Source organism: Orcinus orca, chromosome 19 (genome assembly GCF_937001465.1).
Source record: "Orcinus orca chromosome 19, mOrcOrc1.1, whole genome shotgun sequence".
Classification (NCBI taxonomy): domain Eukaryota; kingdom Metazoa; phylum Chordata; class Mammalia; order Artiodactyla; family Delphinidae; genus Orcinus; species Orcinus orca.
The window spans coordinates 38826839-38842249 of record NC_064577.1 but is presented as its reverse complement, the minus strand read 5'-3'; the positions used below and the strand labels follow the sequence as shown (position 1 = coordinate 38842249).

At 56.9% G+C, this 15411-nt stretch overlaps 2 protein-coding genes across 6 annotated transcripts in view; one reads left to right on the top strand and one right to left on the bottom strand.

Annotated features, from left to right (window-relative positions):
* NMT1 (N-myristoyltransferase 1) overlaps positions 1-8583 on the top strand; it is a 30239-nt gene extending 21656 nt beyond the window's left edge. Inside the window, exons 7-12 of the mRNA XM_004285958.2 lie at positions 791-961; positions 1990-2098; positions 5376-5546; positions 6145-6312; positions 7322-7459; positions 8205-8583. Of these exons, the coding sequence (XP_004286006.1) occupies positions 791-961; positions 1990-2098; positions 5376-5546; positions 6145-6312; positions 7322-7459; positions 8205-8225 (778 nt within the window). The 3' untranslated portion in view covers positions 8226-8583. The remainder of the gene's footprint in view (positions 1-790; positions 962-1989; positions 2099-5375; positions 5547-6144; positions 6313-7321; positions 7460-8204) is intronic.
* PLCD3 (phospholipase C delta 3) overlaps positions 4447-15411 on the bottom strand; it is a 28094-nt gene continuing 17129 nt past the window's right edge. For 4 of the 5 annotated variants that reach the window (XM_004285957.3, XM_033416901.2, XM_049702297.1 and 1 more), the window contains 4 exons: positions 14996-15162; positions 14707-14842; positions 14467-14616; positions 4447-14324 (listed from right to left, as the gene is read on the bottom strand). In XM_004285957.3, the coding sequence (XP_004286005.1) occupies positions 14236-14324; positions 14467-14616; positions 14707-14842; positions 14996-15162 (542 nt within the window). In that variant the 3' untranslated portion in view covers positions 4447-14235. Of the gene's footprint in view, positions 14325-14466; positions 14617-14706; positions 14843-14995; positions 15163-15411 lie in introns of those variants that run through there. The other variant, XR_007473581.1, reaches the window with a different exon arrangement.

Here is a 15411-nt window from a genome sequence, read left to right as displayed (position 1 = left end):
GCGCCACTCCTACCCCCCGCATCCTCACCATCCTGCTTGGTCTGGGAAGGTGGGGGGGAAACACGCACATACTTTCCGTAGAAGAAAGAGGGAAGTTCCCACGAAGGGAGGGAACTTGGGTCATGGGAAGAAATTCATCATAGGAACCACCTGTCTGGCTCTGAATTGTTGCTGGTGCTCTTGTCTGTGACCTGGGCTGGAAGGAGTCCACCCTGAGGGCCGGTGCACTCCCTGACCAGCAGTTCAGCATTTGCATTTGTGCCACTCACGGATTGACACACTCAAGCCGCCGCTTCAGAAGTGGCGGGTGTGACTCACCACCACACGGTCACGGGGCCTTCAAGCTCTGCTCTTCGCTTTCCCTGGAAATGTCAGAACCATCTACCACAGCCTTCTGGGCTTAGAGGCTGTGGGTTCTTGGGGGAGTCAGAACCCCTGCAATCCTAGAATAACCCTTGACTTACTCTGTGGGGTTCCTGACGGCTAAAGGTGGGACCCCGCCAGCCTACTATTGGGGCTTCACCAGGGAGATGCTGTGGTGCCTTAAATAAAGGAGTTTGCTTGAGTCCCACTTACCTTTGGAGGCAGAGTCCTTAGAGAGTGGGCCCCTAGCCTGGTGCAGCAGAGCAGGGCAGTGGGAGGGCGTCCGAGTCCCGACTGCTGAGTGCAGGCAGAGGCAGAACACAAGCCTGTGCTGAGGGCCCCGGTCTCTGCAGGGTGCTCCATGTGCTGGACAGGATTACCTTGCCTGTTAAAAGCCTTGTCCCTGGGTTTTTTCCTTCCTCTTCAGAGAGAAGAAGATGGTAGAGATCAACTTCTTGTGTGTCCACAAGAAGCTGCGTTCCAAGAGGGTGGCTCCAGTCCTGATCCGTGAGATAACCCGGCGGGTGCACCTGGAGGGCATCTTCCAAGCTGTTTACACTGCCGGGGTCGTATTACCAAAGCCTGTTGGCACCTGCAGGTAAAAAAATCTCTTCTTTGCAAGGTCCTAGAAACGGCGACATGCCTGCTCTAGTTTGAGGAGCTTGTGTCACTGTGAGTCACAGTTCTGCCCCTCCGCGTGTGCCCTAGAGCGTCTCCTGCTCTGGTGTCTGATGAGGTGGGCGGTGGTCCCCACAGGAGCCGGGTGGGAGGCTGTAGGAACAGCAGTGTGCACAGAGCGTGCCCTGCCCAAAGGGGTTAGGCTTTCTTAGGTCCCCCCGATTCCTTCCATTTGGAAATGGTGGGGGTCAGTCTGCTGGGGTTTTGTTCTCGTTTTTAAGAATGAGGCCAAATCTGGATTTTTATGGTAAATGTCCTAAAGTTTTAAATGGTTGGCTCAATTTTGTTTTGAATATTATGTGGGCCGAAAGAGCATGTCTGATCCCTGTGTGCACCAAGCACAACCTCTGCCTTCGAAAGTTCTTTGAAACAATTGAATACTCTGCCTTAAGAACTTCAAAAGTGAAAACACCAGACAAATGCTGGAAAGGAGGAGGCAGAGGCTAAACATTCAGAGAACTAGAAGTCTTTTCCATTGACTTGATTCCAGGAGTGGTGATCGCTGTTCCCAGACAAATACTGTTACAGAGGAGTGGCTTGTGAACTTGACAAAGAAAATATAGGAAGCGCTGTGGCCACTCTGCACTCACTGTGGGGAGGTTGGCGATCTGGGGCGACGCCACTGGCTTAAGTGGGGCCCGACGGGTCTCTTACGCCACCTGCCGGCCATCTTGAGATCCCTGTGCAATTGTCCTTTTTTTTTTTTAATATTTATTTATTTGGTTGTGCTGGTTCTTAGTTGCAGCACGTGGGCTCCTTAGTTGCGGCATGCGCACTGTTAGTTGCGGCGTGCATGTGGGATCTAGTTCCCTGACCAGGGATCAAACCCAGGCCCCCTGCATTGGGAGCGCGGAGTCTTAACCACTGTGCCACCAGGGAAGTTCCGCCGTTGTCCTTTTAATGAGACTTGCCATAGTCCTCTGAGGACAGGACATTGTGTCCCCACAGGTACTGGCATCGGTCCCTAAACCCACGGAAGCTGATTGAAGTGAAGTTCTCCCACTTGAGCAGAAATATGACCATGCAACGCACCATGAAGCTCTACCGACTTCCAGAGGCCAGTGGTGCTTCGGGGCCCTGGGCAGGGGCAGGAGGGAGGCCAAGGAGAGCCTCGCCCTCAGCAGGAAAGGAGCGGGGCCTGGGGGGGGGTGGAGGGGGCTCTTACCAGAAAAGCAACTCAACCCGTAGTTTCCGGGTTCCTAGCCTTTCCATCCTGTCGTTCTGTTATCTGTAGCAAGGTTTTTATTTTAGTTGGACTTCCTCTGTTCTCCTGAGCCTACACCTGGGCTAGTTTCTCTGCCATCTGTTGGCAGACTCAGAGAACACCTATTCCGTGTAATTTTAGCCTAAGTGAAGCATAATGGAGAGAGGAATCCACTCACTGGTACGCAGCACATCCCAGGACCCAGCGGAAATGAGCCACAGAGCATCTGCTGCTCCCTCTGCCGAGTCAGGTGGAGGAGAGGTGGCTTGAGGTTGTGAGGGGAGCCCAGATTTCCAGTCCCAATCCTCCCGCCCAGATTTTGCCGCCGAAGGACTAGGCAGCCTGCAGTGAGCTGGTTTTCTCCTCTGGGCCTCGGTTTGCCTAGTTTGCCAGTGAGACAGACGCTCCTTGTTCTCCTGTTGTGCCTGTCTTCAGGAGCCTAATGGATCTTAAAATCCCTTCTCTTCCCTCAGAGCTCTTCCGGGCAGTGTCAGCACAGTTATTGGATGCCTGCTGATCAGAGGGCTGCCCGCCTGGACTCATCAGCCACCAAACTGGATTAATCGCCCTGGGATTGGGCTGATCCACCCCTGGATTGGGGTCATTAGTGCCCTGCTTTGAGAGCCCGCTGCAGCATAGTTAGGCACTGCCCAGGAAACCAGCTTAGGGAGCCATGATGAGTGTCCCCTTGGGCCACTGGAGAGTGTTCTTAAGGTGTAGCAGCTGGAAGAATGTCTTTGGATCTCCCCGCCTGTGGGTGAGAACCCCAGCATGGCTGCTTTTTCAGTCCAGGATTTGAGGTGTCATTTGGGGAGCTACCATGTAGAAACAAGGTCACTAAGTGTTCCCTAGAGACATCAGGATTAGCAAGGAATTATGGCAGCTAGAGGTCCTGGAACTGCAGTTTTAAATTTATTTATTTACTTATTTATTTTTGGCTGCTTTGGGTCTTTGTTGCTGTGCTCAGGCTTTCTTTAGTTGTGGCCAGCTGGGGCTACTGTTCGTTGCAGTGCGCGGGCTTCTCATTGCAGTGGCTTCTCCTGTTGCGGAGCACGGGCTCTAGGTGCACAGGCTTCAGTAGTTGTGGTGCCAGGGCTCAGTAGTTGTGGTGCACGGGCTTAGTTGCTCCGTGGCATGTGGGATCTTTCCGGACCAGGGCTCGAACTCATGTCCCCTGCATTGGCAGGCGGATTCTTAACCACTGTGCCACCAGGGAATTCCCCTGGAACTGCAGGGTTTTTTTTGGTTTTTTTGCGGTATGCGGGCCTCTCACTGTTGTGGCCTCTCCCGTTGTGGAGCACAGGCTCCGGACGCTCAGGCTCAGCGGCCATGGCTCACGTGCCTAGCCGCTCCGCGGCATGTGGGATCTTCCCGGACCGGGGCACGAACCCATGTCCCCTGCATTGGCAGGCGGACTCTCAACCACTGCACCACCAGGGAAGCCCGGAACTGCAGTTTTAAAAGCAATTCCTGTCCCCAATAAAGATGTTAAAAAAAAAAACAACAGCAATTCCTGTACACCTGAAACTAACACAACATTGTTAATCAACTATACTCTGATATAAAATTTAAAAAAAAAGAAGAAGCAGCAATTCCTGCATTAGGAAGCAGTTGTGTCAGGCAGTGACTGAGGTATATAAACTAACTCTACCCTGATTTCAGACTCGGCTGACCCCACCTTTGTGTATTAAGCCTTTGGGAATGTTCCCTCAGCCCCAGTATTTACTCCAGAGCATCACATGGGTTCATTCCACTGAAGCATTTTCTAAGGAGAAGCAGCTGTGGGGTGGGATTCTGGCATGAGATTAAATCCTGGGAGTTCTGTGCTTTTCTTCTGAATTTTACTTGCAGCAGTGTCCTGCCAGGGGCAGTACTGGGGTAGTGGTGTCCAAGTGGATAGGCAAGGCGGGCATCCAGTGTAGGCTCTACCAGGCCCGGGCTTCCATGGTGCCTGTGGCTGGGAGGCTGTCTGTGAAGTGCTCTAAGTCTATAGGAGAGTGAGCAGTGTAGGAAGAGATGAGCTGCAGTTCAGTGGGAAAAGGTTGTGAGGCTCGGAGGAGAGGGGCCAATAAAGGCTTTACTGAGGCCCAGGAGTAGCACCGGGCTGGGCCTACCCCAGCACATCCATGGGGTGGTCAGGGTTCCTCCACCATGGCACCATTGACATTTTGGGTTGGGTAATTCTTTTTTTTTTTAATAAATAAATAAATTTATTTATTTATTTTTGGCTGCATTGGGTTTTCGTTGCTGCATGCGGGCTTTCTTTAGTTGCAGCGAGCAGGGGCTACTCTTCATTGCGGTGCGCAGGCTTCTCATTGCGGTGGCTTCTCTTGTTGTGGCGCACGGGCTCTAGGTGTGTGGGCTTCAGTAGTTGTGGCTCACGGGCTCCAGAGCGCAGGCTCGGTAGTCGTGGCGCACGGGCTCAGCTGCTTTGCAGCATGTGGGATCTTCCCGCACCAGGGCTCGAACCCGTGTCCCCTGCATTGGTAGGCGGATTCTTAACCACTGCGCCACCAGGGAAGTCCCTGGGTTGGGTAATTCTTCATCACGGAGACCGTCCTGTGCGTTGTAGGATGTTTAGCAGCATCCCTGGCTTCTACCCACTAGATGCCATCGCACCCCTCCCTCTAGTTGTGACAACCAAAAATGTCTCTGAATATTGTCAGATGTCCCCTGGGGACAAAATTGCTCCTGCTGAGAGCCACTGGGCTAGAGAGACAGAAGATCACAGCCAGAACAGCCACTGGTCCCGAGGGTGGAAGGTCTTGTGTTCTGTGTTAGGGAGTTTGGAACAGGGAGGGGTGTGACGGGCTGTGTTTTCTTAGGAAGCCGGCCTGGGCCATGTGGATAAGAGATTGACGCAGCCTTAGTCAAGGATGGCAGCCTTAACCACGAGGGAAAGGGCCAAAGACACTGCAGGGGCAGGACTTGTGCCGGAGTGGATGTGGACAGTGGGTGAGAGGGAGCTGCCTGGGATAACTGAGGAGTCTCTCTCGAGGGCCTGGGTGGATAGACTCAGGGTCGGGGTAGGAAGGGAGACAGTGTGAGGTTTTTGGTTCATGTAGGACTTGAGAGGGAGCCAAGGTGCTCATGGTCAGCACACCTGATGCTCTCTGGTTCTTTCTTCCAGACTCCCAAGACAGCTGGGCTGCGACCAATGGAAAAAAAGGACATTGCAGTAGTGCACAAGCTCCTCACCCAGTACCTGAAGCAGTTTCACCTCACACCAGTCATGAGCCAAGAGGAGGTGGAACACTGGTTCTACCCCCAGGAGAATATCATCGACACTTTTGTGGTGGAGGTGAGTGGGGAGGGGTGTTCTGGGCCTCTGCCCCGTTGGCGGGGAGGCGTCCTCCCTAAGTGGCTGGAGTCCCCAGCCTCGGTGACTGAAGAGCGATTGATGGGAGTGTTGGCACCCTAGACTTCCTTGACCATCCGTGCTTGGTCCCCACTAAAGACAGGAAGTTGTAGCTTGCGTTGGCTAAGATGAGCCCTTCCTCTCCCCCTCCCCCACCCCCACTGGTGACTCCCAGTAGAGAGAGCTGAGCCCCTCTCGGTCAGGTGAGCCTTCAACTCCCTGCCTGTCCCCGCTTGGTCTGGTGCCGGCCAGGTGTGCTGGGTCCTGGGAGCTGTGAGAAGGCCCTGGCACCACAGGCGGGGAAGGATCATGGCAGGTTCAGCCCATAGCCCCCCCTGGATTTTCCTTCCAGTTCTGTCCTCAAGTTCCCCCGGCCATGTGTTTTCTCCTCCGTGCATATCCTGTTTCAGTTTCCACCCATTCATCTAGAGCGGCAGAGCTGCCTGAGGGTGGTGGAGTGCAGTAGAAAACATTTTATTCCCAGGTTGCAGGAACCCTGTGCCCATGTGACACTGCCTTCTTCCTATTTTCTGCCCTTCAGAATGCAAACGGTGAGGTGACCGATTTCCTGAGCTTTTATACACTTCCGTCCACCATCATGAATCACCCGACCCACAAGAGTCTAAAGGCTGCTTATTCTTTCTACAACGTTCACACCCAGACCCCTCTTCTAGACCTCATGAGCGACGCCCTCGTTCTCGCCAAAATGGTAAGCAGCAGATCAGAGGGAAGGGGCCGTGGGGCGGTGGTGAGCACGGCTCGCAGGTAGCTGCCCACAGGCTGGGAGCTTTGAGGCCTCCTCCCCCTCGTGCTCCACCAGCCTAGCACTTTTCAGCCAGCAGCTCAAAACTAGGAGGGAGCAAGGAGCGCCCACACTAAGTGAAGGCATTGAACTCCTTCTGATTTATTTCAGTGAGTTTTGTTCTCACGGTAGGCACTGCCAAGGAGCCTGAATAGCCAGGCCTGCTCGGGGAGTAGAGGTGTTCTCCTTACGACCTCCCCAGGGTGGGAATGGGGAGATCGGTGTCTGTTGCGGTGAGTCATTGGAGCGGCTGACAGTAGAGCATGGGGGGAGGGGCCCGGGCTTCTCTTACACTGGAGAGGTCTCCAGGCAGTCCTGCCCCATGGGTTCTGCCTGCGCCTGGCCCAGCCCACTGTGCGCCAGCTGAACAATGACAGGCCAGTCGCTGCCCTGGGAGAGCTTCTGATCAAGCTGGTGAGATTTAGGAAGTGTCTGTTGCAGCCTCAAAGCAGCGTATCAAATGTCGTAAAATCCCTCGGTGCACAGAGGCCTCAGAGTTGGAATGTCAGGGAGTGAGGGAGCAGTGCAAATGCCCAGTGGCTCATGGGAGTCAGCTTTTCAGAGGAAAAGGTTCAGGGCTTGGTCTCCAGAGAGGGCTGTGGAAATTACGAGAGTGTTTCAGGGAAGTGTAACAAGGAACAGTGGGAGCGGTGGCCTGGACACTGAGTACACAAGTGTGTACTGAGGCGCACGCCGAGGAGAGGCCGGGCAGGGTGCTCAGACCATCATAAGAACCACCCCCAGGGAGCGGGGTGCTGGCCGCAGTCTGGATGTAACATGGAAGCAGCAGGAGCTTCTGAAGGAAGATTGCTCCCCTGGCCGCCTGTGGATGGTTTTGATATGATAGAAAAGGGCAGGAAGGTGAGGTAGCTTTCACCTGTTTCACCTGTTCTTGTCTCTCCCTGCTGCCATGCAGAAAGGGTTTGACGTATTCAATGCACTGGATCTCATGGAGAACAAAACCTTCCTGGAGAAGCTCAAGTTTGGCATAGGGGACGGCAACCTACAGTATTACCTTTACAATTGGAAGTGCCCCAGCATGGGGGCAGAGAAGGTACGTACGCGCTAGGTGCCGCCTCCCACCGAGCTCCCTCGCAGTCAGGCCCACGGCTGGGCCTGTGTGGGTCAGGGAATTGGCGTCTCCAACGGAACCAGGACCTCGGGTCTGGGATCCAGCATCAGTCTGGACCCTTGAAAAGTCCCTCCCTCTGGTGACCAGACTAGGAGGGTCTGTATTCTCCTTTCAGCAGCTGATGTGAGGGTGGCGGAGGGCATGGGCCCTAGAGCCGCGCAGAAGCAGGAAGGTAGTCTCCAGCCTCTCCTCCCACCCGGTGAGCTGCCGCATCCAACTGGGGGCAGGGCTTCAGGACCGTCTCAGGACACTGTGCGAGTCGCGTGCCCCCAGTCAGGCAGGAAGGGAGAGTCTGAGGCCCTGAGGGGGTTTTCCTCTGCTGGGCTGCTGCCCTTATCCCAGTGTGGCCCTCCCTCCCCCGCCAGCTCCAAAAGGTGGCTCAGGGCCATGGGGGTAGCTGGCGTTTACGGGATGACTGACAGGTGAGGGCACCCTTGTGCCCAGTAGTCCTCAGGCTGCCGCAGCTGCTTTCATTAAAAGATCTGGTGTATAAAGCATCAGAGGAGGTTGGGTGAGAGCCCCGGGCTCGCTGTGAGCCTGCTCACTGAGCACGGTGGCGCTCTGCGGGCTCCACCAGTCATTGGGACTGCAGGACTGGGCGGGGGAGTGGGAGAGGCTTTGGACAGCTGTCACCTCAACTCTGCCTCTCCCCCCTTGGCTCTCCTAGGTTGGGCTGGTGTTACAGTAACCAGTTGCCAGTGAGATTCTGGATAAAGCCACTGAGAATTCAAACCAGGAAATGGAGCCCCACCACTTGTTGGTCCAGTTTTCACAAACGTGAGAATCCCTGGCAAAGGGACCAGAACTGAACTGGTTTTACAAACCGCCACTGAACTTGATGATTGTATTGCAATGGCGTAGGCTGCGTGATGTCACCTCTGGCCGTGTCTCTGGTCTCCCTGTTTTCCAATTAATCACATCATTATGCAGCCATGGTCAAGGGAATGTAACTGCTGAAAACTAGCTCGTGATTGGCATATTATGGAATTAACGGGTGAATAATAAAAGTATATATATATTATATATATATATATAAATATTTTAAATATCTTTCATGTTCCAAATGTACAAGGATGTTTGGTCTCTAATGAAAAACTGAATCCAGATCATTCCTCAAAATTAGAATCTCAGGCCAGTGCCAGACAAACACGTTGGTACAGTGAATTGTTTCCTTCTGAAAGCAGGCATTGACTTTTCTTGGGGGAGCAGGAGAAAGAGGATGTGGGGAATATTATCCAGTTCCCCTCTGAATCAGCTGGAATACTGGCTTCGAGAAGGCGGGCTGGGGTGGAAGGGCTGTGCAAGCTTTGGGGAGAGCTCGGCTCTCTTAGAACGGCAGGTGGAGTCCTGGCTGGGGCTGACTCAACTCGGAGCTTTTCCTGCAGGGGCCGCGCCTTTTCTGCATCCTGAACCTGGGCAGCGGGGATGAGCTGTGGAAGCGGGTTTCATGAATCAAGTCCCTCTTGCAATCCTCTTGGCCTGCTCCCTGTAGGAAGTCATCCTGCCAACTGAGTTTTAAATCAGGGCTCATTAGCCAGCTGTTGCCAACCGTATGTTACGGGGATCAGTCCCCTGTGAGATGATGTTTTTCCACTGCCTGGGGTGATTGGCAGTTTGAAGGGGACCTTTGACCTCCTTGTAGCATCTGGATCGTTGTGGAGACCACATCAGTGCAAATCCTGCTTAGCTCATCTTAGAGCAAAGAGCCAGGAGGACCCTGATGCCCCCAGGGTGGTTGGGCAAGGATGGCGTGGGGCCGACGATACCCAGACCTCCAGCCACCAGCCCTTGGCCTGTGCCTTCCAACCCATTAGCCATCTCTCATGCTCCTTTCCGAGACACACAGCCTGCGAGTAGCGGCAAGGAGTGGTGGCTAGACGCTGATCTGGACTTGGCGACAGAAATGATTTCCTGTTGTCGTTGTCTGAGTCTGATTTTCACTGATGGTGTTTTGTGGATTTTTGTGGTGGTGGTGATGGTTGCTGATGCTGCTGGTGGCCCCCGGAATAATGGAGCTTCTGGTCGCACGGCTGTCGTGTAGGCATCCCTCAGTTGTGCTCAGCCCAGTGGCTTGGGGAGGATCGGGCTGTGAACTGTCGGCAGCAACCCATGTCCAGGCTTGTATGTAAGTTTTGCTCTAGGAGGAGGTAAATGGTGTGGGGTGGGGTGCTTCCACCTGGCTGCTTTCACCTCTCAGCTACTTGTAGAGGGGAGGAAGCCTTAGCTCGCAGGCCTGTAGGGCCGTGTTGCAGGCTGTGGGTGTTGGTGAGCTATGCCAGAGGCTGATTCTGCAGGGTCCCCAGAGCTGGAGGGAATCGTGTGCCTGGGATGGGGCTGTTCTGCCCCTGCACACGCAGGGGTGCTGCCAGCTTCCCGCAGATGGCTGCTGGAGCCAGCAACTCCACTGATTGGCTTTTCATCAGAGGCCTCTAGGGGCCTCCCTTCTCCTTGTCGTCCCCGTGCTGCAAACTGCAGGCACTGATCATGGCTGACCTTTGACTCCTTGACTCCGAGATGCCCAGACCAAAGAAGCTGCTGTTCTTAGCAAGGTGTGCACTGCATTCCACGGACGGTGGGAGTCGGAGAGGCAGGGCTCGCCCCACAGCCATCGGACACACCCCAAGGCCCAGAGCAGCCCGCCCTGTGCAGGCTTCTAAGGATGTCAAAGAACAGAGTGCCCAACTCTCCTACCTTGGGCAGGACCTGGAACTTGGAAAAGCTCCCTGTCACAGGCTTGGTCAGCTCGGGGCCAGGTCCCAGCCCGAGCTGCCTCTGAAATTTGAGGTGCACGACAGCGCCGGGAGTGAGCTTTGCCTTGGTGACTGAAGTCACGGAATGGAAACTGTGAGGCCCGTGCCTGTTCTGGAAGAAACAGATTTCCTGGAGAGGCCCCAGTGTCTCCCTCCAAAACCCTGCGACTGCTCCTTGGACTCTGCCGTTGTCTCCTGGTAGGGACCCTGCCGCCTTCAGCGCCGCTGCCGCCCAGGTCTGCGGGAGTCGGCTCGGTGGTTGCTGTTAGTCTCCTTTTTGCCCAAACAGCCCCTGGGTTCTTCACGCGACTCGTTCCAGGACTTCAGGTCAGAGAGCTCAGAGAGAACCAGTGCTTGGGGTTTGGGGCCTTGCAGGATGGTGGACCCGTGGCTGGCTTGAACCCAACGAGGGAAAGGCCCGGGGCCTCCATACTCATCCGTGGGGACCTGCCTTGGGCAGCTCCTCTTGGTGGGCTTCCCGGGTGTGGCCCTTAACCTCTGCCTCCAGCGCTGGGCTCTCGGACTCCATGTGCCAGATGTTCACTCCTGCCTTTGGATTGACTCTGCATTTGACCCCTGACCCTGTGGCACATTCCCACGGCCTCCTCACTCTGTAAGGAGAGAGCTGGGGAGAAAGGAGGCCTCAGCTCTGGACTGAGGTCAACTACATAGGGCTCGTTTCCCCCACGCGTGCCCACTTCCGAAGATGCGGACATCTGGTTTGAAGGCCGGCCCACACCAAGCCACTTCAACACCTCGGTTTATGGAAAATTTCAGGCCTTGCTGCAGCTCCCTTCTAACTGCCGTCACATACTTGCTGAAACCCAGGGTGGGTGTCTTGAATTCTTTGTCCAAAGATGGCCCAAAGGCCTGGATAGCTTCACAGAGCTACAGCCAGGGAGAGGGTGGTGGCAGGCCGGGGTGGGGTGTGGGGCAGGAGCGTATTTCTGGCCGGTGCCTCCTCACCCAGGGGCAGCCTTCCTGAGGCCTGGCCCGCCTGCCCCAGAACCAGAGGAGAGCTGGGGCTGTGGTTTACTACTGCAAGGTGACGGCAGGCCTGCAAACAGACCGTCCCTAGGGACGCCGTGGGGGAAATTTCACTCAATTCAGTGCAAAAATATTGACTGCCGGCCGGCAGGGTGCCACATCGGGGAACAGGGAAGTGGGAAGCTTCACCTTTCTGTCTTGGCTTTTCTCCAGGCTGTGGGAGGGGCATCCATTTCCGGGGTGGGGGGAGAAATGCCAAATGCATTGCTGTTCTGCTTGGTACATCTCACTTGTTTCTAATAAAGGAAGCAGCTGAACAAAACCCTCCCGCCCTCCTGTATTCCTCTGGTCAGCAGGTGGCCGTGGAACCGATGCAGCCCCCGGCCTGGGCTGGAGCCCTCTCGCTCTGCAGGGAAGGCCCTCGTGACCACAGCACCGGGCAACTTCTGAACACCTTCCTTTGACAAGGCTGCCCTTTCAGGGCCAGCTTGGCTCTTTGCCCCTAACCTCTCCCACCCGCCAGCAAGGAGCCGGTACTGACTCAGGTTCCTCTGTGTAAGAGGAGCAACCAGGCTCAGCGCCAGCACCCTCGGTCTGGGTCAGCGTGGCTCCTCTGACGGAGGGCGCAGGCACCGCCCCTCCCCCTTGTCCAGATGTCACACCTCCCCTTGCAGGCCAGGGGCCGGGTGGTTCTGTTGAGACACTGGGGGTGCTTTTAATGCTGCAGGCCGGCAGGTCCCACTGAACCAGAAAGGTTCCCAGGAAGGGCCTGAGAAACCGCATCTAGACTTCCTGTGTGTCGTGTGTGTCCCCCCGCCCACCCCCTCTTCTCTTCCTCTGGACCTTTTCATCCATTCCCCCCATGGCTGGTGCTTCCGAGCCCCTTCCCAGGGAACCTGGGCCCTGAGCGGCACCCTGAGAGGACACAGGATCTGCCCCTGGGATCATCCGTGAGGCCTTTTCCCAGTCCTCCTAGACCCCCACCCTACGTCTCTCCCCAGCCCCAGACCAGCTGACTCCAGCTCCTGACAGCGGGCCTGCGGGCCTTCGCTCCCGTCTTAGGTTTGGGCTGGGAGAACACAGCCCTGTGGGTGGTCTCCACCCAGGGTCTCCAGAATTACGAGCTGTGTTTCTTCTTTGCCCCCAGCTCCCATAATCAGTTCCTGTCAGCTTTTTTGCCTTAAAGACTCTCGCCCTTTGAAGGCCATCTTCCCAGCCTTCGGGCTCTTCTCCTAGCAGTAAACCCTTCCTCTGCTGCACCACGCCAGAGACGAGAAGCAGGACGGGGGGCTCAGCCGGGGCGCCCGGGTTCACCTGACAGGAGCCCCAGCCCAGGCCCTGCGGGGACCGCACAGCTCTCAGTTGCCCTTCATATGCCAACACTGGACCTGGCCTCACCGTGCCCCCAACCGTGGGGCTGCAGTTTGGCCGCCTGCCTCTCCTGACAGCCGTGAGTGTTGTGTACCAAGGCCGCCCAGCCCATTCCTTCACGGTTCCTGGACAGGGGGGCATCTGGGCCCCTTCAGAGTCTGATTGTCTTCTTTCAGACACACTAATTCCTCAGAACCAAATGCCCCTCTTGGTGTAAACCGAGAGCAGGGTGAGGCTGTCACTTCCTGCATCAGGCAGGAAGGTGGAGACAGCCCAGCCCTGGGTTCTATGGGAGCAGCTTCCAGCCCCAGCCCAACCCAGCCCCTGCCCCAGCCCACCCTCCGGGAACTGCCGTCAAGCTCAGCCCTTGTTCAGGGTTGGTGCTGTTGCCTGAGGGAACCCCAGATGCCAGGGCTCCACATTTAATCCCAGAAAGTCACCTTTCTGATAGGTCTCCTCTGGATTCTGCCTTCTGGTGTCTGGGCACCTCTCCCAGCATCTCTAGGGGGGCCTGGGGCGGCCCGCTGCTTTCCAGGCCTTTGTCTAGAAGGCTGGTTGGCTGGTGGAAGGAGAGTTCCAGGTCTCTGGGATTCGTCTACTGAGCAGACAGGGGCCTCGAACCCAGCTGAGCCTGGAAAGGGGGACTCTGTCTGGAGTCCCTCAGAGGCCTGTCCCCGCCCCCTTGAGGGCCACAACAATCCTGCTCTGGCAGAAGCCCACCTACCTGCCCCGCTCCCCGTCCAAGGCCCCTGGTGTACATGCTGTGGGGGTGGCTTTGTGAACTGCTGTCCTCACAGTCTTGTGATGCTGGCAGCAGCTCTGAGCCAAGAGGAAGGGTCAGGGCTATTTTGAGCTGCGGCAGCTCCTCCAGCACCCCTGGCTGTCTTAGACAGGGGAGCCCAGATGCAGCAAGAGGCCCAGGGGACGCTCCCTCTGCCCCGTCCCTCCTCATAGGCCTGTGGGTGTGGCCTCAGAGGTGCTCAGGGCGTGGCAGTGGTAAAGTAAACTTGCTTCTTTATTTTGTTCTGCTGTCCTCTCCAGGGCTCTTCTAAGACAAGTTAAAAATCTCCTCCTAGGTTTACCCAGGGCTGAGCCTCCCTCTCCCTGCTTGCTTTAACAAGGGAGTGGCGCTCAGGTTCCAGAGCTGGAGGGAGGAGCCCAGAAAGCCTGGAGGGGGAAGGAGGGCCTTACGGGGTGGCTAACGCCTGGGGAGGGGGCAAGGGGGTGGCTGGGCTCCTTGTGGGAAGGAGGCTGGGACGGGGCAGAGAGTGGCTGAGGGCTTACATGTCCTGCTCCCCAAGTCTCCTGGCAGCAACGGGCCTGGCTCTTCAGAAGCCACGACGACCAGGTGGGCTGAGCACCTGAGGAGCTGGGGGCATCTCACAGCCCAGGGAAAAGATCAACTGCCTGTTCTTCAGGAGGGGCTGAGGCGGCCCTCAGCACCCAGTTGAGAACAGAGCCTGGCGGGCAGGCTAAGTGGGAGGCTGGAGGGCTGGCCCTCCGTCACCCCTCCTCTCCAGAGGAGGAGAGGGCCTCCGCTGACGGATGCAGACTGGCACCTGCAGAACCCAGGGTGGCTCAGCTGTGCCGTCAGGAGCGCTGGATGCAGATGTGGACAAAGAGGGTGGCTGGTGACAGTGAGGCCCCGTCCTTGGAAAGCAGGTGGATGTGGCGGTATCCTGCCGGGAGGGTAGCCCGGTGTCAGCTTCTCTGCCCACCGCCCTGCGGGGCCAGGCTCTCGGAGGGAGTGGGCAGCCCGGGTGAACAGGGTCTTGGAGGCCCGGCCCCCCTTCTCTTTCCACCACCGTCAACCCCACCAACCTTGCTTCAGGCTGCTGAGAGGCAGTGTAAACTGGCCCACAAAGTCATTGGGGGACGTGGCGTCATAATCTTCTACCACGAACCGGACCAGCACCAGCTCCGGAGCCCGCAGCTGGAACTGCAGGGTCTGTCCCCAGCGGGGGTTGAAGCCTAGGGCGCAGGCCTGACCGTCAAGAGCCCGCCCTGCACCTGCCCCGCTCCCCGCTATCTGCCCCCAGCTCGCCCCAGCAGGGCCCCCACCATTGTTGAGCACGTAGTTGGTCTCCTTGCAAGCACAGTCTGCGGGCACCCCGTGGATCTCAATGCGCACCAGCGGGTCCACGATGGAGTTTGGCTTCTCGGCATTCAGCTTGGGCAGCTGCTGCGCGGTCAGCACCTGCGCGGGAGCGAGGGGAGCTGCAGCCTGGCCCTCCCGCTCAGGACCTGGAGGCAGACCGCCCTCCTGCGAGCTGTCCCCAGGCCTCTGCTATCCTCAGGCTGGCACCCCGCAGACAGGGACCCCAGGCAGGGTGTGGTCCAGGCTGCTGACCTGGATGGTGAAAGTCGTTCTGGGGGGTCCAGGACACTCAGGGTCAAAGGTTGTGTCAGGCTGCCGCAGACAGGCAGGTTTCAGGACATAGCCGCACTGCCCATTGATAAGGAAGCGCCCGGCATTGAGGTCCATCTCATAACCTGGCGTCTGGAAGTTCAGGGCCACTGTGGACACAGCGGGGGCAGGGCAGGGGCTCTCAGCGGCCCTCTCTTCACTGCTCAGTTTCAAGAGTCTCACTGCCCTCCCCACCGGACACACCTCATGGGGCGAGGACTCAGCTCTCTCTAGAGAGGGCCCAGGGTCCCACTGCCTGGATAGTGATATCCCACCCCTACCATGGCTGGGGGGTTTCACGGCAGCCTCCACAGCTGGAGCCGGAGGGTGGGGCTGGGGCCGGGCCAGAGGCAGGATCC